Source organism: Ovis aries, chromosome 5, assembly GCF_016772045.2.
Source record: "Ovis aries strain OAR_USU_Benz2616 breed Rambouillet chromosome 5, ARS-UI_Ramb_v3.0, whole genome shotgun sequence".
Classification (NCBI taxonomy): Eukaryota; Metazoa; Chordata; class Mammalia; order Artiodactyla; family Bovidae; genus Ovis; species Ovis aries.
The window spans coordinates 10,106,421-10,127,490 of record NC_056058.1 but is presented as its reverse complement, the minus strand read 5'-3'; the positions used below and the strand labels follow the sequence as shown (position 1 = coordinate 10,127,490).

The 21,070-nt window shown below is 52.7% G+C and overlaps 1 protein-coding gene across 3 annotated transcripts; it reads right to left on the bottom strand.

The window, feature by feature from the left end:
• Window positions 1-148: 148 nt before the first annotated feature.
• BRME1 (break repair meiotic recombinase recruitment factor 1) lies at window positions 149-20,964 on the bottom strand. 3 transcript variants are annotated; one of them, XM_027969515.2, is made up of 9 exons: window positions 20,615-20,964; window positions 20,035-20,086; window positions 14,702-14,882; window positions 10,867-10,948; window positions 10,548-10,652; window positions 7,921-9,201; window positions 3,878-3,966; window positions 1,168-1,260; window positions 149-820 (listed from the first exon to the last, which is right to left on the bottom strand). In XM_027969515.2, exons 2-9 carry the CDS (start codon window positions 20,063-20,065, stop codon window positions 667-669), a joined length of 2,016 nt encoding a protein of 671 aa, XP_027825316.2. In that variant the 5' UTR covers window positions 20,066-20,086; window positions 20,615-20,964; the 3' UTR covers window positions 149-666. The 3 variants fall into 3 exon arrangements, with proteins under 3 accessions (XP_027825316.2, XP_060272260.1, XP_012033199.3); XM_060416277.1 differs by having other exon boundaries at window positions 20,670-20,964; XM_012177809.5 differs by having other exon boundaries at window positions 20,925-20,964.
• Between the last annotated feature and the right edge of the window lie 106 nt (window positions 20,965-21,070).

The window sequence follows — 21,070 nt, the reverse complement described above, 5'->3', positions numbered from 1 at the left end:
CTGGGAGTGGGGGCCCCCGGCAGTACACCAACTTGTCTTCGCAAGGAACATGAGAAGCAGAAGGAGAAAGAGGTGGTTAAGGAGGTTTGTGGGCAGGCCATCAAGGAACTGAAAACGCCTCCAACCGCAAACAACAGGTCACACGGTCTGAGGTCTGGCTAAGGCATCATTTATTAATGGGCTTCCCAGAAGAAATAAAATGGAAATCCGGTGAAAAACAAGGGTATGACCAACAAAGCAGCCCTTTTCTCCTCCAGGAAAGAAACAAATTCTGAACCTTCAGTAACCCTAGCTAAGGAGCTGAAATTTGCAAACTCAGATAAACATCTGGGCGGCCCTGGGCCCCTGGCTCAGAAGCAGCTGGCTTCCTGGGGCCCCAGAAGGCCTGCCACAGGCAGGAGCAGGTCCCCGCCCCACGAAGCTCCAAGGGGAGGCCGGTGACAGAGGCAGGGCCTGCTGCATTTCCCGTGGGAAGCCGACTTCCTGGTCAGCTGAGGGAAGGTTTCTGGGGCCCCCAGGACTGGCATGTCAGAAGGTCAAGATAGCAGGGTCGGGCAAGCACGCAGGGTCTGCAGAGGGATTGTTCCCCACTGTTTGGCAGGACATTTCGGGGGGCCGGTGAGCTTACAGGAATACACACCACAACCCTAGGCAGTTTGGAACCAGCTACAGATCCCTCCAGGACTGCTCCCCTCGGGGGAGGGTCCCCGCCCCCTTTGCTGTGTAGGGTGTGGGGGCCTTCCCCGCTGGCTTCGCTTTCCGGTAGTAGTTGAGGCGCTTGAAGGTCTCCAGGTCCCGGTGGGCGCTCATAATCAGCCGGCTGGGTGGAAACAGGCCTGGGCTGTGTCCCACCTCACACTTGGGCACACTGGCCTGCTCACGTCAGCTCACTCACTCATGGGTACTCAGGTCACACCCACATAAGCATAGGTGTGTGCACAGTCCGCATCAGCCTGCTGCAGGCAGGCTGTGACCTTTCTAGCCCCTCCTCAGAGCCTGACAACTCTGTGAAGGAGAAGCTTCCCAGAGGCCCCTCACTGGGTGGCCAGGCCCAGCCTAGCGCCCCCAGATCACTGGTGCACCGGGCCCTCCATCACCCACCCCCGGCCCCATCCCCTCTGCCCATCCCAGGGACTGTGGGTCCGCGGGGCCCAGCTCAGCCCTTACTTCAGGTTGGAGAGCTCCATGACCAGGCCCCGCACGGTGTCTGTCGCGTCCTCTATGCCGGTGGCCTCGCACGTCTTGATCCCCACTCGTGTCCTGGCGGGAAGGGAGGCAGGAGGAGAGGCCTGAGCTCACTAGAGAGCCCCACCAGCATCCACTGGGGGTGCTCTGCTGGGCCTTGAGTCGTCTTCTCCAGAGATGAACACCCTTGACAGCTATGACGCTCCCCCCCGCCCAGGCAGGGCCCTGATGGCCAACCCCGTGGCTCTACTGCTGAAAGCACACCCAGAGTCCAGCCCCTCCCCCACCAGGTGGCTCCTGAGGGGCAGCTGCCACACCCGCTTAGCCCCCACCTCCTGCCCTTCTATCCTGTTCCCTCAAGTGACTTGGGAGGGGCTGTGGAAATGAAAACCCAGCCCAAATCTCTCCCCGCAGCCCTACACCATCCACCGTGCCTCCAGACCCACCCACTCCCTCTTGTCCCTCTTCCCCCTGTTCCAGCCACACCGAATTCCTGGCCATTCCTGTAGCACTTCTTAGGGCTCTGGAATGTTCTTTCCAGAATGTCTCCTCCGTGGGGGTGGGGCAGGGAGAAGATGGGAGGGGGACCCTCCCTCTCCCTCCCCATCCACCACACGTTAAAATCTTAACCCCTTCCCTGCTATCTTTTTCTCCCCACCACTGACCAGCTAATAATTTGTCTGCCATCTGACCAGCTAATAATTTGTCTGTTGCTCACCACCCCGCCCCGCCCCAGCTCCCAACCAACTAGGGAGAAGCTCTGTGTTTCTCCCCAGTGCCCAGAGCAGGTCCAGGAAGACCTGGCATTGGAGGGCATCAGTGCCTATAGAAGGGGTAGACATGGGGGGCACTACCGTTTCTAATAGGTATAGCCTGTGGGGGAGGGGTGCAGAGGGTCATACAGCTTAGCAGATCTCCTGGGCTGTCACTAGAGGAACTGTGGTTCTGCTCCACCTGCTTTAGTCACCCTGAGATGACTGGTCAGCCTGAGCCTCAGTTTCCTGCCTTTTCTCTCTTGGCCAAGGGCCATAGAAGCAGACCCCAGGACCCACCTGGGGGCTTCCAGCCATCCATGTGGGGTTGCATCGAGGCCATCAGAGATTCATACACGAATCTGCCTCCTCTTTGCTTAAACAACAGCAGGGGCCTTCTCTGGTGGTTCAGAGGCTAAGAATCCACCTGCCAGTGCAGGGGACATGGGTTTGGTCCCTGGTCTGGGAAGACTCTACATGCTGCGTGGCCACTAAGCCCAGGCTTTAGAGCCTGTGCTTTAGAGCCTGCGCCCTGCAATCAGGGAAGCTGCCAGGGTGAGAAGCCTGTGCGCTGCAATAAAAAGGAGCCCCCGCTCTCTGCAACTAGAGAAAGTCTGTGAGCAGCGGCAAGGACCCAGCACAACGAAAACAAATGCTTTAAAAACCAATAGTGGGGCCACGCTGATTAAACAGCCTCTGGTCCCCATGCAGGGAGCTGGTGTGTGTGTCCGTCAAGGGAAGCAACGTGTGGTACCCCAGGTACTATACACAGATGTGTGCAAGGGCAGGGGGTGGGAGGCCTCCCTCTTCCCTGAGGAGGAGGAGCAGGAGGAAGAGAAAGGAGACAGATTCCGCCAAGGGCTGCATCCCTCATCTCTCCACACCTGCCAGACAGACCCAGAAACTTGGCCATGAATAATCAATCGGCCACCGCTCTGCAGTTTAAGTACAAGGTAACAGGAGAGGACTGTCGCACAGTGCTGGCGGTCAGCAAGGCTGGGAGAAAGGACAGGAAAGGAGGTGATGGACTCTGAGAGGGAAGCTCTGGGGTGCGGGGAGAGGACCCTCGCAACACACACCTCCATGGCTGGAGGAACACACCCGGTGCCTGTAGGAGGGAGAGAAGCTGGCTGCCTTGGGGAACAGAACCAAGCAGGAAAGAAGATGGGACAGACTGGGGACTCTGGAGGGCCCGAGGGTGCCAGAGCAGGGGTGGCCCCGAGGTCGCGCAGACCAGTGGCTCCGAGCTCTGACTGGGTCCCCGCTCCCTCCATGGAGATTCAAGGAAAGCTCTGGACCGTCTCTCCAAGAAAACACAACGTGCATTCAAACCACCACAGAGCTGGGGGCACCATCCCAAGGGACCTAGGGAGAGATGCTAGCTTGGGTACAGGGTGCTGACGGAGTTCTCCACTCCCAGGGAGCAGGGGGCATGGGAAGTTTGCAAGTGGGAGTGGGAACCTTCCTGGCAGTCCAGTGATTAAGACTTTGCACTGCAATGCAGGGGGCCTGGCTTCGATCCCTGGTGGGGACTAGGATCCCACGCCAAGTGGCATGGCCGAAAAACGAAAATTAAAAATTTGGGGACTTCCCTAGTGGCCCAGTGGTTAAGACTCTCTGCTCCCAGTGCAGGGGCCTGGATTTGATCCCTGCTCAAGGAATTAGATCCAGCATGCTGCAACTACAACCCAGCGCAGCCACATAAACAAGTAAGAAATTCAGGGCTTAGCAACCTTATTGGACAGAGAAAAGTGAGGCCCCTCGAGGGAGAGCCAGGGTCACCTCCATCGCCCTCATTCACAAAGTGGGAGCTCAAAAGGCTGGGGTAGGGGAGAGGTGGGGGCTCCAGTCCCAGGAAAGCAGCCACGCTCCCCGCTTCCAGAGACCAGAGGAGGGCTCCTGCCAAGGCAAGGTCCCACGGTGCCTCCCACTCCGCCTACCTTGGCTGGGCCTCAGCACAGGAGCCTCTGTCTGCACGCGGGCCGGTGCCAGGCCGGCAGGGGTCCAGCTCGCCTCCTGCAGGAAACAACTGGAAAAGGAGAGTGTGCGCACATGTGAGTGACCCGGTTGGGAGAAGGGAGAGGGGCCACGCAGGTCTGGCTTCTCCTCTGCCACGCTCTGAAGGCCGAGGCGTGCTTTCCTCCTGCAGAGGAAAAGTGGTGTGGGGGACAGACGCCGTAACAGCCAGATCTGCAGGCCACCAGTCCGGCTGCTCTCACCGGCCCCTCAATACTGGGCCTGACCCCGGGGACCTCTCCTGGGCCCCAGCCTTCGGACAAGCTGATCTGATCCACCGGCGGGTGGTTCCATCCCATATTCTCTGTCCCTGACAGCTGAGGCCTGGTGTGGTCTCAGGCCTGTCCTGCGGTATCTAGGAGGGGTCAGAGAAGACCCTGGGGGTGCTGACTGTGGTGAGGTAGGCGGCTGGCATGGAGGGGCAGAGATCGGCCAGATAAGCCCCAAGTTTCATGTCAAGGAAAAGATTTTGCAAATATATTTTGAAGGGAACATTCATAATTAATGGGGGAGGGAGAGCCAGATAACCCTGAGAAGCTTAAATTTCTAAAGGTCAACGGTGGTTTAATTTTCATGGAAAATGTCAGGCTCAGTGGCGCAGGTGACAGCTCTTTGCCTCTTTGGAGCGGCTGGCCCAGGGCTGTCTATTCTGAGGAGACCCAAGTCCTGGGTGGGGGATGCGGTGAAGGGTTTGAGCTCAACCTGCCAAGGGTCCCGGGATACAAAGGAATGGACGTGAAGAACTGTCCGCAGCTCAGCGGCTTTCACTCAGGGATGACTCCATCCCCAAGACACATCATAAGTGTCTGCAAACATTTTGGGTTGTCACGCCTTTGGAAGAGGGTGCTCCTTGTGTTCAGAGGGTAGGGGCTGGAGGCCAGGGATGCTGTTTAGCCCCCTTCCATGTACAGGACGGCAGCCAGGCCCCCAAAGCCAGCAGTGCCAAGGTTGGCATGACTGTTCTAGGCAGTGGTTTCTCCCATGCGCCCGGCCGACTCTCACGGAGGCAACTCTGTGACTTAAAATACAATTCAGGGACTTCCCTGGTGGTCCAGAGGTTAAGACTTTTTGCTCCCAGTGCAGGGGGTCCCGGGTTCGATCCCTGGTCAGGGAACTAGATTCTGCATGGCACAACCAAGATCCGGCACAGCCAAATTGAAAAAAAAAAAATTCGATGCCACAGATTCAGCTCAGTTTGGTCATAAGGAATGTTCTCCTTCCCAACAAGGACCACGGCTCCCACCAGGGCTGTGTAAAAGTTTGCCATAACAAAGGTAGTGCTTATCCTGAAGGCACAGTAGTGCACCTTCCCCCTGCGGAGGTCACCCACGGGGGCCACGAGAGGGACCTAGGATTTTAAATGAGGCCCTCTTTACGAGTGGAGGGGGCTCCACCGGCCCTGGGGTGAGCATCAGGTCCCTAGGGAGCCACGATAAGAGGGCAGCTGGGTTTGCAGCCAGCCTGTCACTGCTGCAAGTCCCCAGGGGCCCCCTTCAGCAGTGGAGTTCACAGCTGAGCCCGCTCAGGCCGCGGGCCGAGACGCCATCCACCAGCACTCTGTTCCCACAGGGCTTTCCTGCCAGGGAGGGGTCCTGCCTTCTTGAACCTCCCCATGGGAACCTGTGCTCGGGTTGCCCTGACTTGTTCAGGAAGGCCCGGTGTCAAAACAGAGCGTGCCTGGGCATCCACGGCCCTGTCAGGGCAGTGCCTCCTGCAGTGGGCCCGTCCACCCTGGGCGCTGCTGGGTTCCTGGTGCTCCCGGCTGGGTGGTGATTTGAGTGTGCTTGCTGGCGGCACGTCCAGCAGGGCTCTCCTTGGCTGGCTAGATGCCGCCCAAGGTTCCAGCTGCTTCCTCAGCCCTCTCCCTCAACCACGGCCCAAGATGCCAGAGACTGGGGACGACCAAGCGCTTCTTTCCAAGAGAGGGGTGTGCATTTTTAAGGGCTGGGGCTTTAATTACAACGTTTCAGCTCTGTCCAGAACCTGAGTGCCTTCCTTTTCCTGGGCCGGGCGTCTGCGTTTAATGGCCACGATCTAGCTGCACTGTGACTCGCTTTCTGTAATCTTGCTTGTCTGGTGATCACAGCAACGTGTGATGCATAGTACAAAGAACTGGAGCCAGGGCAGGGAAGCCCGTGTCACAAATGACCCCTGGCCATCCCTTGGGAAGGCAGCGCCTGAGACCCACATTTCCTCGACCCAGACATGGTTTCCCTCCACGGCTGGGAACAGCTGGCTTCCTCCAGCTGGGCACCAGATGACGTCCTTTGCTTGTTTGGGGGCTGCGTCTTAGGAAGAGACTCTTTAAGGGCAGAAATGACAGGGTACAAAGTGCTCACTCTGGGAGAGGCAGATGGAATGGCGCTACTGAAAACCTCTGGGGGCAGAGATCTGTTCGCCATCCAGATCTGTTCACTCCTGCCACAGAGCAAACTCTCAAACCTCAAACACATTTTCAAACAGGGGACTTCCCTGGTGGTCTGGAGGATAAGACTCCACGCTCCCAATGCAGGGGGCCCAGGTTTAATCCCTGGTCGGGGAACTAAGATCCCACATGCTGCAACTAAACCCAAGCACCCCAACTAGAGAGCCCGCATGCCACAACAAAGACCCAGAGAAACCAAAATAAAGAATAAATTAATAAAAGTTGAAAAAAAACTTTTCAAACACCCCCAAAATAAAGTTTTAAAACAGGGATGGCCAAAGAGACGGAGGCCACGTTTGTGAAGTGACATGGGCTCTGTGTTGGTTCCAGGTCAGAATGGTTGAGGCACAGCCGCAGAATCAGGTCACCTGGGCATGATTCCCTCCCAGCTGCCTCATCGCGGGCAGGTGCTCAACCTTCCTCAGCCTCTCAGCCGCACCCAGTGTGTGGAAAGAGAACCGCCCACCTCTGAGCGTGAGGCCACAAGGCACTTAGGCTCAGGTGGGCAGGCTGCTGCCAGCGATGTGGTGCCTACTGGGGGGTGGGGCCGAAGTGGGGTTGCCACCTGCCCAGACAAGTGACCACCCACGGCCAGCACAAGCTCAGTGGGCAGATCCCGGAAGGAAAGCCCTTGCAAATGCCAGCAGACAGGACTTCCCTGGTGGATAAGACTCTGCCTGCCAATGCAGGGGATATGGGTTCGATCCCTGGTCCAGGAAGATCCCACATGCCCCGGGGCAGCTGAGCCCCTGCTCCACAACTACTGAAGCCCTCAAGCCCTAGAGCCCATGCTCTGCAACAAGAGAAATTACTGCAGTGAGAAGCCCTCACACTGCAACAGCAAAAAAGTAGCCCCCACTCGCTGAGAACTAGAGAAAGGCAACACAAAAGCAGAAAAGACCCAGCGCAGCAAAATATATAAATAAAAAGATGCTAATCATCATCTGACAGCAGAGTTGCCCCAAATCTTCAATTTGTAAAAGAAAAAACAAAAAACCAACTGCAAGGCACAGTAAAGTGAAAAACAAACAAAAACTCCAGCAGACAAATGAAAGTCCATGTAGATGTTTGAAAAAGAATGGTATCAGGTGACACTAAAGATGGACAGAGGTTCTTCCCAGCAGGGGAGTGAGGTCCCGCCCCATGGGCCCAGTTCTGAGGTCCCTTGCTTGTCCAGGTAGCCCCTTTTGGTCTGGCGCCCTCTAGACACCCCTAAGCAATCTCCAGGCAGAGCTGGGCACTGAGGTGTGCAGGACGCAGGTACACCGGGGGCTCTGCCTGGGCCGACAAAATGTGTGTATCATGCCCCAGGGCTCCTCAGCTCCCAGACGGACAGGCCCCTCAGAGAAAGGCAGGTCCAACCTTCCCAGGACATCACTGGCTCCACACCCACTGAAGCTGTGACTCAGACCCTAGGACTCATGCTGAATAAACAGGTCACCACGTGCCCCTCTTCCCCCGACTACTGGACGGTTTGGGAGGGTTCGTGGCCTTCTGGCGCCTGCCCTGGGGCATGTGGCTGTAACTTGGGGAAGTTCTTACCTGCTCAGGTGGGGCTTCAAAGCCAGGGGCTTCCAGGGCATCCTGTATTTGGCTGTCTGGCAGGAAGTCGAGTTCCATGGCTGGTGACCCCTCCCAGATGGCCTGCTTGGAAGAGTCAGTGGGGCGCCAAGGCTGGCCTACAGGGCCTGTGGGGGTGTCTGGACTGCCCCGGCCTGCCCCAGCATCCTGGGGAGGGCCGCCCGCTGCTTCTTGGTACATCGGTGCAGCAGAGGCTCTGAGGGACAAACTGAGCCCCTGGAGGTCTGGCTTGAGGCTCGGGCTCCCTAGCTCAGCTGCCTTTTCACCTGCAGGTTGTGACAGCCGAGGCTGCGAGCACACACCTCCCAACCCTTCCTGATCCGGGCCTGGCACCTGGGTCTGACCAACATCTGGGCCCATTTCTAAGGCTGAAAGGCTGGGATCCCCAGCTACTAGTGTGGGTTCTTGGGTCTCATGGGGCAGAGGCAGGGAGGCTGCAAAGCACCCCAGGATGTCACCAGGGGGCTCATCTTCCCGCTGTGCCTCCCCTCTGCCTCCACTGGTCACCCCAGTGAGAGGTGCGCAGCTGAGCAGGGCCCTGCTGCGGCCTGCGTTGGGAGCCTTCCCACTGGGAGAGGCAGGCACCCTGGCGCTGACCTCCCTGTCTGGCACGGCCACCCTCAGAGCCTTGTGTTCTGGCTCAGCGGGGTCTGTGTTCACATCTGTGATAACAATAGCCCCAAGTGGCGGGCACCGAGGGCAGCTCCAGCTCCACTCTGCTTCCCTGCCAAGGGTTTGCAGGCAGCGAGGAGGGACCAGGGCTGCAGATGGGGGCTCTGGGCCCAGGAGGCTACCTCCTTCTTCCTGGAGCCCCTCAAGTAGGTCAGCACCTGCTAGCGCTCGGGCACCTCCCTGCTGGGGGGCTCCTTGCTCTGGCTCCATCTCTCCAGTGTCACTGCCTGGTAGGCGCCCTTTTTGGCTATGATTGCCTGGAGCCCAACCCTCCTCCGTGCTTCCACCCTTGGGCACATTGGTCCCAGGCTCTGACAGGTAGTCCTGGTCAGCCCTCTCTGAGGCCGAGGGCACCGTCCCCAACTCTGGGGAGGTGTTGGTGGAGACAGAGGGCTGAGGATCCGCATCACTGGGCCCAGGGGTCATGGGGCTTAGGCCACTGGGCTTGGTGCAGGTGCCATCTGCCTGGGTCTGGTGTCCTAGGTCCCTGGCCTCCTGAGGGGCAAGTCCTGGGGACTCTTCCTGAGGCTGGCTCCTGGTCTGCTGTGCACTGGGTTCTGGCAGTGTTCCCTGTGGAGAGAGAAAGACTCCGCCTTGGGCCCTCAGTAATCAACTGCTCTGAAGACTTTTCTAGTCATCACTGCCCCTATATGAAGCCTCAGAAGCCACGAGGATGACAGTGCACCCAAACAGGGATCTGCGCGGATCCTGGGTGGGCTTCCCCGGCGGCTCAGCGGTGAAGAGTCTGCCTGCCAATGGAGTGAGTTCAAGGCGAATAATGCTGCAGTGAACATGGACACACAAGCATGTGTTCTGTTTACGGATGTTACCCATGTTTTGTTTAATTCATTCATCCATCGACAGAAACTTGAGACCATACGGTTTCTACAACTTCCTCGGAGTCTACTTAATGCCCTGGAGATCCATCCCAGTGGTTATGTGTATCTCACTAGTTTGCTCTTTTTGAAATTGTGTTCTGTGGTGTGAACGGACCACAATTTGTTCAACCATTCACCCGCTGAAAGATACATGGGGTGTTTCTGGTCTGGGGAAATTACAAACACAGCTGCTGGGAACGCCCACCAATCACTTTTTAGGGGAGTGTGTTCCAGAGACAGCGATCGTGACCCCTGGAGCTGACAGGGGTAAGGACAAGCCAGCATGCCGTAAGAGCCCCCTCGGCTCATGCAACAGCTTCTGAGAAGCAAAGGGGTTAAGGGACAGAAATGCGGGCTGCCTTTCTTGATTCACTTTTAACTGGAGGACAATTACTTTATAGTATCGTGGTGGTTTCCGCCATACAACAATGTGAATCGGCTGTAAGTATACATACATGTCCCCTCCCTCCTACCTCGTGCCCACTGCAGCCCTCTGGGTCATCACGGAACGCCGGGGTGAGCTCCCTGTGCTAAGCTCAGGCCGCCTCCCTGAGTTTCATGACTTTCACTCAGTTTGGGGCACAGAGCTCTGGCCTCTGCAGCCTCAGCGCGCGCTGCCCTGAGCGCCTCTCACAGGCCTGGAGGCTGCTGACACAGCCCCTGCCATCCACAGATGCCTTTAGGGCTAAATATGGTGGTGGGGGAGCATGGAGAGGGGCAGGGCTGCGTGCACACTCAACTGTGTCTGACTCTTTGCGACCCCATGGACTATAGCCCGCCAGGCTCCTCTGGCCGTAGGATTTCCCAGGCAAGAATACTGGAGGGGGTTGCCATTTCCTTCTCCAGGAGATCTTCCTGACCCAGGAATCAAACATGCATCTCCTGCATCTCCTGCACTGGCAGGCAGGTTCTTTACCACTGAGCCACCTGGGTAGCCTAGTCATTGTCAAAGGAAACCAAGGTTGAACTTGGCTGCTGAGGTGGGGCCAAGAGGTGGTACACCTACAGAGCTCAGCCTGGCTGATGGTAGGACCTTACCGAGCTGAACACCCCCATCCCGAGGCGTTCTTCCCTCCTCTCTGCTTGTCTCGTCACTGTCTTCCTGGGTTTTGCAAACTGAGGGACGAACTTCCCCACTGAGTTCTGTGAACCAGATAGAACAAGAACAAAACAGCAGTAAAGATGAAGGAAGAGTGAGTTCTTAGAAATCAAGTGCGAAAACCCCAAAACCGGTTTCTGTCTTGCAGTCTGTGCCTTTCAGCCCCAGCACACACTCCCACCAGCGGCTGCTGCTGCTGGATACAGACAAGCTCCCCAGCATCTTCTGTGCCTATGTGAGGCTACAGAGCAGGCTCACCTGGGAAGGAGGAAGGGGAGCTGGCTCCTTCTCTGGCTGCCCAAGGAGCCTGGAGGGAGCGTCTGCTTCATTATCAGGAGAGCTGGAAGGAGAAAGACAAAACAGGGGAGGTTCTCAAGTCCTCCTACACTGTTAACTTGTGTAGTGAGACAAACAATGGAATTCAAAGGCAGAGGAGTGCTCGGAGTCTCCGAAGAGGGCGTCCCTGGAGCACCTGCTGAGAAAGCGCAGGGTGGAGAAGGGGACATAGGACTGCCAAGAAGCATTCGGAGTCCCATGCCTAGAAGCCAAGCTGCCTTCTCTGGCAGTGCTTTACTCTTATAATCCCAGTAACTGGCTCCTGGAATAAGAACAGGGATTCTCATTTGGACAGACATCACAACCCCCAATTCTACAAATGCTAAAAGGTTGCAGATATTAAAAAAACGCACTGTCTAAAAACACGAGTGTATTCATAATTGCCAAAATGTGGAAGCAACTGAGAGGCCCTCAGCGGGTGAGTGGATAACTAAGTTGTGATAGGCCTTTCCTGATGGTCCAGTGGTAAAGAATCTGCCTGCCAATGCAGGGGACACCGGTTCGAGTTCTGGTCTGGGAAGATCCCACATACCAAAGGGGACAAGAAGCCCCTGTGCCATAGCTACTGAGCCCCTGATTGGAAGCCGTGATTACTGAGCCCATGGGTCCCAGAGCCTGCGCTCTGCAACAAGAGAAGCCACTGCAATGAGAAGCCCGCACCATGACTAGAGAGGAGGCCCTGCTCTCCACAACCAGAGAAAGCCCACGCACAGTAACGAAGACCCAACCCAGCACGGCCAAAGATAGATAAATAAATAAAATAATTTTCAAAATAAACTCTGGTACATGAAGTGGGACAGCATGCAGGGTGAGAGGAAACAAGCGCTCCTCTACTCAGTGCTCTGTGGTGGCCTGTATGGGAAAAGAACCCAAGAAAGAGAGGACGTGTGCACAACTGGTTCACCTTGCTGTACACCAGAAACTCACACAACACTGTAAATCAATTAGACTCCAATAAAAAAATCTGAATTAATTTTTGACCACACCTCAAGGAATGTAGAACTTCCTAAACTAAGGATCGAACCGGTATCCCCTGCACTGGAAGGGTGGAGTCTTAACCACTGGACCACCAGACAAGTCCAGACTTTTTAAAAATAAATAAACAAAATTATGCCATCTGCTTTATAAAATAAAATTTAAAAAAAAAAGAGCTCTCAAGCCATGAAGACATGTGGAGATACCTTAAATGCATGTTACCATGTGAAAGAAGCCGATAGGAAAAGGCTATGTATTGTATGATTCCAATTATATGATATTCTGGAAAGGGCAAACTATGAAGACAGTGAAAAAGATCAGTGGTTACCCAGGGTGTAAGGGAAAATGAATAGACTGGGACTTTTATGGTTGTGAAAGAACTCTGCATGATGTTATGCTGATACATCTTATTATTCCTCTAGTCAAATCCACGAGAGTGTACAACATACAGAATGTAAACTTTGGGGCTTCTCTGCTGGTCCAGAGGATAAGAATCCACCTGTCAATGCAGGAGACCCGGGATCAATCCCTGGTCCAGGAAGATCCCACATGCTGCGTGGCGACTAAGTCTGTGTGCCGCAGCTTCTGAGCCCGTGCTCTAGAGCCGGGGAGCTGCAACCACAGGAGCCCGCACGCCTTAGAGAACACGCTTTGCAACAAGAGAAGCCACTGCAATGAGAAGCCCATGCACCGCAATGAGAGGAGCCTCTACTTGCCACAACCAGCGAAAAGCCTGGGCAGCAGCAAAGACCCAGCACAACCAAAATTAAACAATAAAACACAAAAATCTGAAGTAAACAATGGACTGTGGGTGATTAACATGTGTCACTGTAGGTTCAGTTCAGTTCAGTCATTCAGTCGTGTCCGACTCTTGGTGACCCCAGGGACTGCAACGTGCCAGGCTTCCCTGTCCACGTTAATGCAGCTTCATCGTTGGTAAAAAAAAAAAAAATGTACCATTCTGGTGAGGGATGGCAGTCACGAGGGATGTGGGAGGGCGGAGGGTATATCAGAAATCACTGTACCTTCCTCTCAATTTTATTGTAAACCTAAAACTGCTCTAAAAAAATAAAGTCTTTTTTAAAAACTGGTGAGACTTAAGGTTATACCAAACAAATGTGGATATATATATATTGTTAAAAAAAAAAAAAAAAAACAGAACCTGGAACTGAAACTTCATGGTTTCAGCTTTAGAAGTGGAGCAGGATAAAACACGAAGCTACACTAATGGGCTTGGATCATGCCAAGGGAGGTTATGGAGACAGAATAAATCTAGATACCAATGGCAACCGTCTGCTCGAAATTTTTTAATTGGGATGGGTTGTTTGGGTGGCTTCTGGGGTACTGGCAAGATTTCATTTCTCAATGTAAATGTGCTAGGCTGATTGATTTATGTTGCTTTTTTTCTGCTACATTTCCGCACAGGCAGTATTTCTTAATAAAACATTAAAAAAACAGAAACAAAGGGGTGGGAACCCACTTCTTCGGGTTCTGATTATTCTTGTGGACTCAGACAGCAGGGTGGGCAGCGGCCATGACCCCATCAGACCTGATGGGCTCTCTGGGGTGAGGGACATGGTGACACCGTCGTGTGTCTGGGAGGGTGGCTTAGCTGTGACACGTGGCCCCTCTCTTCCTACCACACATGCAGCTTAGCCCTAAGACTGCCAAGACCTGAGATCAGACACGCACCCCGGAAAATGGGCCTGTCGGCCGGGCCACATGCCTTACTTTTTCATGCAGAAAATGTGCTACACCAACCCACAGTGCTTTCTCTGAAGACTTCGGACAGCAGGAACTATCCTTCTCCCGACTCCTAACGATCCTTTCTACTTTGCTGCAGTTACATATGGCTTACCCTCATGGAGACTAAATGGTTCTCCAGAGAGTTCCTTTCTTCCCACCGTGTTTAATTACATATTTCTTGAAAATATATGGGAACTGGGAAGCCATAGTAGTGAAGAGCACAGGAACCAGATGAAGCCAGAACTGCAGCCCACCTTGTATGAGCTTATTGGCCCTGGGTAAGTCATCTGATTGCTCGAACCCTCAGAGTCCTCATCAGTCAAATGGGATTAAAAACCTGTGTCAGAGTGCCATGAGGATAAAATAAGCAGATGTGTGTAAAGTATTTATTATTAGCACACTGCCTGGAACATAAAGATGCTTAATCCTCTCTTATGGGTTATTATTTCACAGACCCACAACTCCTCCAGTCCCCTCTTCATTAAGAAGGAATGTGGGAGGACTTCCCTGGTGGCACACTGGATAAGAATTTGCCTGCCAGTGCAGGGGACACAGGTTCAACCTCTGGTCCACGAAGATTTCACATGCCATGGGGCAACTAAGCTTGTGCACCACAACTACTGAGCCTGTGTGCTACAACTACTTATGCCCACATGCCCAGAGCCTGTGCTCCACAACCAGAAAAGGTGCTGCACTGAAACACCTATGTACTGCAATGAAGAGTAGCTTCCACTGTCTGCAACTGGAGAAAGCCCATACGCAGCAACAAAGACTCAATTCAGCCAAAAATAAGTAAGTAAACAAGAAATAAATACAGTTTAATTAAAATTATATATATTGACTTTTCTCACTAGAGACAAGTCTCTAGAGCAAAATTTCACGAACCTCAATCCAAGGGCCTTGACCCCTGTTGGGGAGGCACAGCACTGGCAGGGTCATGTTGGCTGGTCCCCTGTCCTTTGCATCCTGTCCACTAGGTCACTGTGCTGTGCCCACTGTCAGAGGAGAGGCTTGCTGGATGTTCTGAGCCACCTACCTGGAGGCTGCCTGTCCTGGTTCCTCCCCACTCTGCTCTGCAGAAGGAGTGAGTCCCGATCCACCTTCTGATTCTTCAGGGTGATGCAAACAGTCTAACAGGGAGCTCTGGCTGGTGGCCCCGTCAGAGTCTTCTATCCTTGGGTTCTTTGGAAGTTTCCGAAGATGGAGTCCTTCCCTTCCTGGTTTGGAGACAAAAGATTAAGGAGGCTTCCCTTCATGGTGGTCCAGTGGTTAAGAATCCGCCTGCTAATGAAGGGGACAGGGGTTCAATTCCTGCTTTGGGGAGATCCTACATGTCTCGTGGCCACTACTGACAGAATTAGGATAAATTACAGGAAAGTCAGTGTGGTCTAGTGGAACCCAACAAGAGAAGCCACCACAATGACAAGCCTGTGCACCGCAATGAAGAACAGATGCTGCTCGCTGCAACTGGACAAAGCCCTCACGCAGCATCGAAGCCCCAGCACAGCCGAAAATAAATGAAAAGAAAAAAGAGAATTGAAGGGGTGGGGGACAGTGGGAGCACACACTGCCGTGACCCACAGCCAAACACATCTGGGTCGCTGATGCGACCTGAGGAGGCTTGTGCAAAGGGCAGGAAATTCCTGCTCTGACGCTTGCTTGGAGAGTGAGAGACGGGATGGACTGTCATCCAGGTGGGACCCACGAACTTATGGGGCCATGGGATTCAAAGGCTTTTAACTTGTGGTCTGGTCATGATGGATGCTGGATCCTGAGGTGACCTGGCCTGGCTCAGAATCACGAGACAACCTGTCCAGCTGACTGTTTCTCTGGGGAAGTGGTGAGAGGTGTGTGCTGGTTCCCTTGGATCTCAGCTCAAATTGTCCCTACAGAGGGGCCCTTTTTTTTTTTTTTTTTTTTTTTTTTTGGTGAGAGAGCTTGTGGGATCTTAGTTCCCCAACCAGGGATCAAACCTGTGCCTCCTGTGGAAACAGAGTCTTAGCTACTGGACCACCAGAGGAGCCCCTAGAGGAGCCATTCTTGCCCTTTCTATACAGCAACTCCTCTCGGACCCATGCTCTGTTGTATTCACTTTACATCTTTTCTGCAAGCGTCCGACGAACAGGGTCGTTTACCGTCTCCTCCACTACAATGTGTCCATGCAAGGAGGGGCCTCAGTTATTTCACTCTCTGCTGGGTCTCGAGTGGCTAGATGAGCATCTAATAAACCATTGGTGCTCAATAAATGGGGCTTCCCTGACAGATCAGTTGGTAAAGAACCCGCCTGCAATACAGGAGACCTTGGTTTCATTTCTGGGTCGAGAACCGCTCAATAAATACTTGGAAGATGACTGAATAAGTGCATGAGGAAATCCAGATCACTTCCCAGAAAATGCAGACGACATTAAATTTTACGTACCACTCTGGTTTTCCATGACACTTGTAGAATATTCAACCTGGGAAAACTGGGACCCAGAGTCATCGAGCAGTAAGGAGGTGACTTCTCAGCTCAGTTGCCTCTTGGTCCCTGCTACATTCCTAAAAATACCTTTCCCATCACTGAAAGCAATTCAGACCCTAAAGGTGCTTATTACCTTCTATTTGTTTAATGAAGGGAACTCCCTTATATAGAAATTGCCAATAGTGGCTGACTTGTCAGAATGCTCTGGCCCCAAATGAACCATTCATTCAATGAACAAATAATAAGGGTTGACTCTTGTTCAGTTCCATGCCAGACACTGTCTTGAGGACTCAGGTATGTTATGATAAAACTTCGAGGTAGAGTCTTCATGTTGTGCCATGTTACGGATGAGCAAGCTGAGGCCTGGAGAGATCAGACTCTGAAATGGGATTCAGGCAGTCCAGCTCCAGAGCTTTCACACTTAAGTGTACCTGAACACTTACTGAACACCTACATATACTGCATCTCCGACCAGGGAGTGAGAACAAACAGATAAACCAAACCCAGGTCTGATTTTTCTGGAGGTTGTCAGAAAGACCTTTCCACACTCAGCTCCTTATATTGTTGTTCAGTTGTGTCCGACTCTTTGTGACCCCATGGACTGGAGCATGCCAGGTTTCCTTGTCCTTCACCATCTCCAGGAGCTTGCGCAAACCCATGTCCATTGAGTCAGTCATGCCATCCAACCCTCTTGTCCTCTGTTGCCCCCTCTTGAAGTAAACCCACTGAGAGTTTCCCAGGTAGCTCAGTGGTAAAGCATCCGCCTGCCAATGCAGGAGACACTGGTTTGATCCCTGGGTCAGGAAGACCCCCTAGAGAAGGAAATGGCAACCCACTCAAGTATTTCTTGCCTGGGAAATCTCATGGACAGAAGAGCCTGGAGGGCTACAGTCCATGAGGTTGCAAAGAGTCAGACACAACTAAAACAACAACAAATCCATTGAATGAGCTCCCTTCCTCCAACACTGAATGCTAGAGTCCTCCTCAGCGTCCATTTGGCTTTTGGGGTTCCACTAGACCACACTGACTTTCCTGTAATTTCTCCTAATTCTGTCAGTTACAGCTCACATGGGCCCATTTAGAACCTTACCCCATTGCTGTGCATTTGATTAGCTCCCTTGGTGAGAAGCATTTTTCCTTTCCCCCTGATTTGACTTTGAAGGAATCAACTGCAAGACCTAAATCTCATCTTGATCTCATCTTCACCGTGCTTCCCGCCCCCTGCCCACTTTATGGACCCACCCTGGCACTGCACCCAGAGCAAAGCTCCAATGAATGTTTCTTATACAAACACATTTCTACTTTGTGGTCTACCAGGAAATGCAAAAATATAGCGGCTTCATTTGTTTAGTTTCTTGAGAAACCCAAACACTAGCTTGCTTTGCTCATCCAATGGACACTTATTAGTACCAAATAAAAAGCAAAAATACCAACAGGCGTGAAGAGGCTCCCATTTTCTTCCTGTGATCCATCCCCACAGGATTAATTTAAGAAAAACGAAAGCAGAACCTTGTGTTCAACACTAAAGGCCAAAGACATCAGGAGGGAAAGGGTTCTTTCACCACCTGCCAGAATTGTTTTTCTTTTTCCCCACCCATCCAGGACACACAGAAAGAACTTTCCTGGGCCAGCCCAGGGTCCACTGAGCTGAGGAGTCCACTGCCAAGACAGGCCCCGAATGACCTGCTGTGGGTGGGCCTGGCTGGCCCCAGCTTCCGCCTCCAAGGTCACAGAAATTCCTGTGCCTCCAAGCAGCTTGTTACTCATCTCTGCACAAACATCTTTTTTTTTGTTAATAATTCTATTTATTTATTTTTGGCTGTGCTGGGTCTTTGTCCCAGTTCAAGCTCTTCTCTAGCTGTGATATGAAAGCTTCTCACTGCAGTGGCTTCCCTTTTTGCGAAGCACAAGCTCTAGGGCACACAGGCTTCAGTAGTTTTGGCTCCAAGGCTCTAGAGTGCAGGTTCAATAGTTCTGGTGCAGGGGCTTACTTGCTCCACGGCATGTGGGATCTTCCCAGACCAGGGCTCGAACCCCCGTCTCTTGCACTGACAGGCGGATTCTTTACCACTGAGCCACCAGGGAAGCCCTTACACCAAACGTCTTTGATCTGTTGATTTCTTTCCTGCCCTACATCCTACTCTTGAAGTTCATTAGTCACTAGGTGAAGGGGTCATTCTTAAATTTTTAAGAAATTTAAATTCCTTAGCCAATGACAGGGGAATGGAGCTATACCACATAATACTGGATGTTTTCCTTCTGAACGAGGCAATTCTCTATGTATATTGAGAGGTAACGATGATCTTGAAAACCCATGAAGTTGAAAATCAGAGGTTGCATATCAGTATGTTGATAATTATATTTATCCAATAAAAACACTGTATTTGTGTATATAAAGAAAAAGTCTGGAAGAAGTACGGTACTGAGATTTATTTCTTGTTTTTTATGCTACATGATGCGGTTGATCCAGGCTTCCCTAGTGGCTCAAGTGGTAAAGAATCCAAGTGCCAATGCACAAGACACGAGTTTGATCCCTGGATCAGGAGGATCCCCTGGAGGAGGAAACGGCAACCCACTCCAGCATTCTTGCCTGAGAAATCCCAGGGACAGAGGAACCTGCGGGGCTACAGTCCACGGGGTCGCAAAAGAGTCGGACAAAACTGAGTGACTAAACAACAACATGGCTGACCATCATCCTATGGTTGTGGGTGGCTTTACCATTAGCGGAAGGCGAGGAAAGGGTAGACTGAACTCTGAAGTATTTTTACAACTTTTCTGTAAGCTCAAAATTGTTTCAAAATGAAAAAGAATAATAATCTGAAAGGACAATCATAACAGCAGCATATATCAGCGTCCTGCCGTGCGTCTACTCTCAGTGCTTCACAAATGCTAATTCACACGTGAGCTCTAGGGCAAAGTTCTCAGCTTTGGCACTACTGACATTTGGGGCCAGGTCATTCTGGGCTGTGGGGGCTGTCCTCTGCGTGCTATGATTTTGAGCAGCCATCTCTGCTCTTGACCCATGAAATGCCAGTACCTCCCACCCACCCAAACAAACACACCAGTTGTAAAACCCCACAGTGTCTCTAGGGACTTCTCTGGTGGTCCAGTGGTTAAGACTCCTGCTCCCAATGCAGGAGGTTCAATCTCTGGTCAGAGAACTAGATATCACGGGCCACAACTGAAAGATTCCACATGCCACACTTAGGACTTGGCACAGCCAAATAAATGAATAAATACTTTTAAAAAAACGTCTCTAAATATTGCCAAATGTCCTCTGGAATCAAACTGCTCCCTGCAACAGGTTGAGAATCACTGTTCTAAAGGACAGGGTGGGGAGGTGGGAGGGAGGTTCAAGAGGGCGGAGACATACTTGTGGCTGACTCATGTTGATATGTGGCAGAAACTAACACAATATTGTAAAGCAATTATCCTCCAATTAAAGATAAATTTTTTAACATTTTTAAAAGAAAATAAAGGAAATGGTATGTGCTCTTTATTATCTCCTACTTGCAGGAGGAAAGTGAGACAGAGTAAGTTATCTGCCATCACACAGGGAGATGAACCTAGGTCTTTTGCTTAAGCCACATACCAGCACATCAAGCTCTATTCACGGGTCATCTCTGAGAGTGGACCTGCGTAGAAGCTGCACCCCTCCCTGAAGCCTGCAGGCCTCCCCTAGGCTGTGGGATCCCACTACAGGCTGGAGGAAGCTTCACAAAGCTTTCACTTTTTACTATAAGCACTTCTCCATAACTTATACTTGGACTAAGTCATCGTGTGTATTAAATCATTGTTGTTATTTTAAGGAGCTTGGTGTGGTCACCTTAGCATTTCTGCAATAAGCCCACATTCCTCCTAAAAGCAGAAGCAGCAATAAAGATGTGTCAACTTGATCGTCCAAATACCTGAAGTCCGAAGCTTCTTCCTCTTACTCATTTTCTCTCTCCCTAGAGAAATCTGAAAACAAGGAGCAAATCTTATCATTACAAGCAGTTCCTGTCTCTCAGTTACAAGACCCAGTGGCCTTGGCTGAGGCCACCCCTACCAGACCTAGACCTATCTGGCTGCCCCAGGGGTCAACAGAGCCCCAGTAGGGCAGAGGATGGGAATCATAGCTACCTTGGGCTACTCGGCATGTGAATTTAAACTCCTCCATGCTGCAGAGAGGGAACTGCCTATTTTCTGCCCAGGATCTGAGAGCACCTGGGCCGGGGTATGGCCCCTCTAGTCTCTAAGATGGGGCAGCCTATGTGAAGCTCCCTTCCTCCAGGCTAGGGTACTTGGGACCCTTCCAGGGACACCCCAGGATTTTCGAGGTGACACATGGGGCCCTGCAGGGTCATCTGAGGGCTTTAGAGGGGAGACCTGGGACCTTTCAAGGGATGGGGAGGCCCTTTGGAGGATGCCTGGGGCCTTGGGGGAGGCCAGAGTCGCCACCACAGGTCCATTCCTTCCAGCCTAGGAGCCAGACAAGCCCAATCTGACCTGGGTCAGAGTTGTTGAGGTCCCTCTGTCGTTACCAGGAACTAGGAAGGTCTACCTGGATCTGCTGGGGGATAATTCGGTTATTTCCGTAACGTTTTTTTTTAAAAAACAAAGGCAAAGTTGTCCCTCACGGAGGCCGGGCAGCTCGAGGTCTGAGGCCCGAGTGCTGCGGACCTTGCTTCTGGTGACCAGGCCCATCCTAACCCTACCCTGGAGGCCGAAAGCGAGAACTGCCTAAACCAGGAAAGACCAGAACTCGCAGGTGAACCGGCCACACCGTGAACCCATGGGCCGCCACCAGCCCTCACACCTGCAATCGCTCCGCCCCGCGCACTACAAGGCCCTGCCGCGCACGCGCTATGCCGGAACCTCCCTTCTCCACTTGCGCACGCTCCGCCTCTTTCCCGCGCAACCTGCGGCACCGCCCATCGCCGGCAACGCGCCTGCGCATTCGCG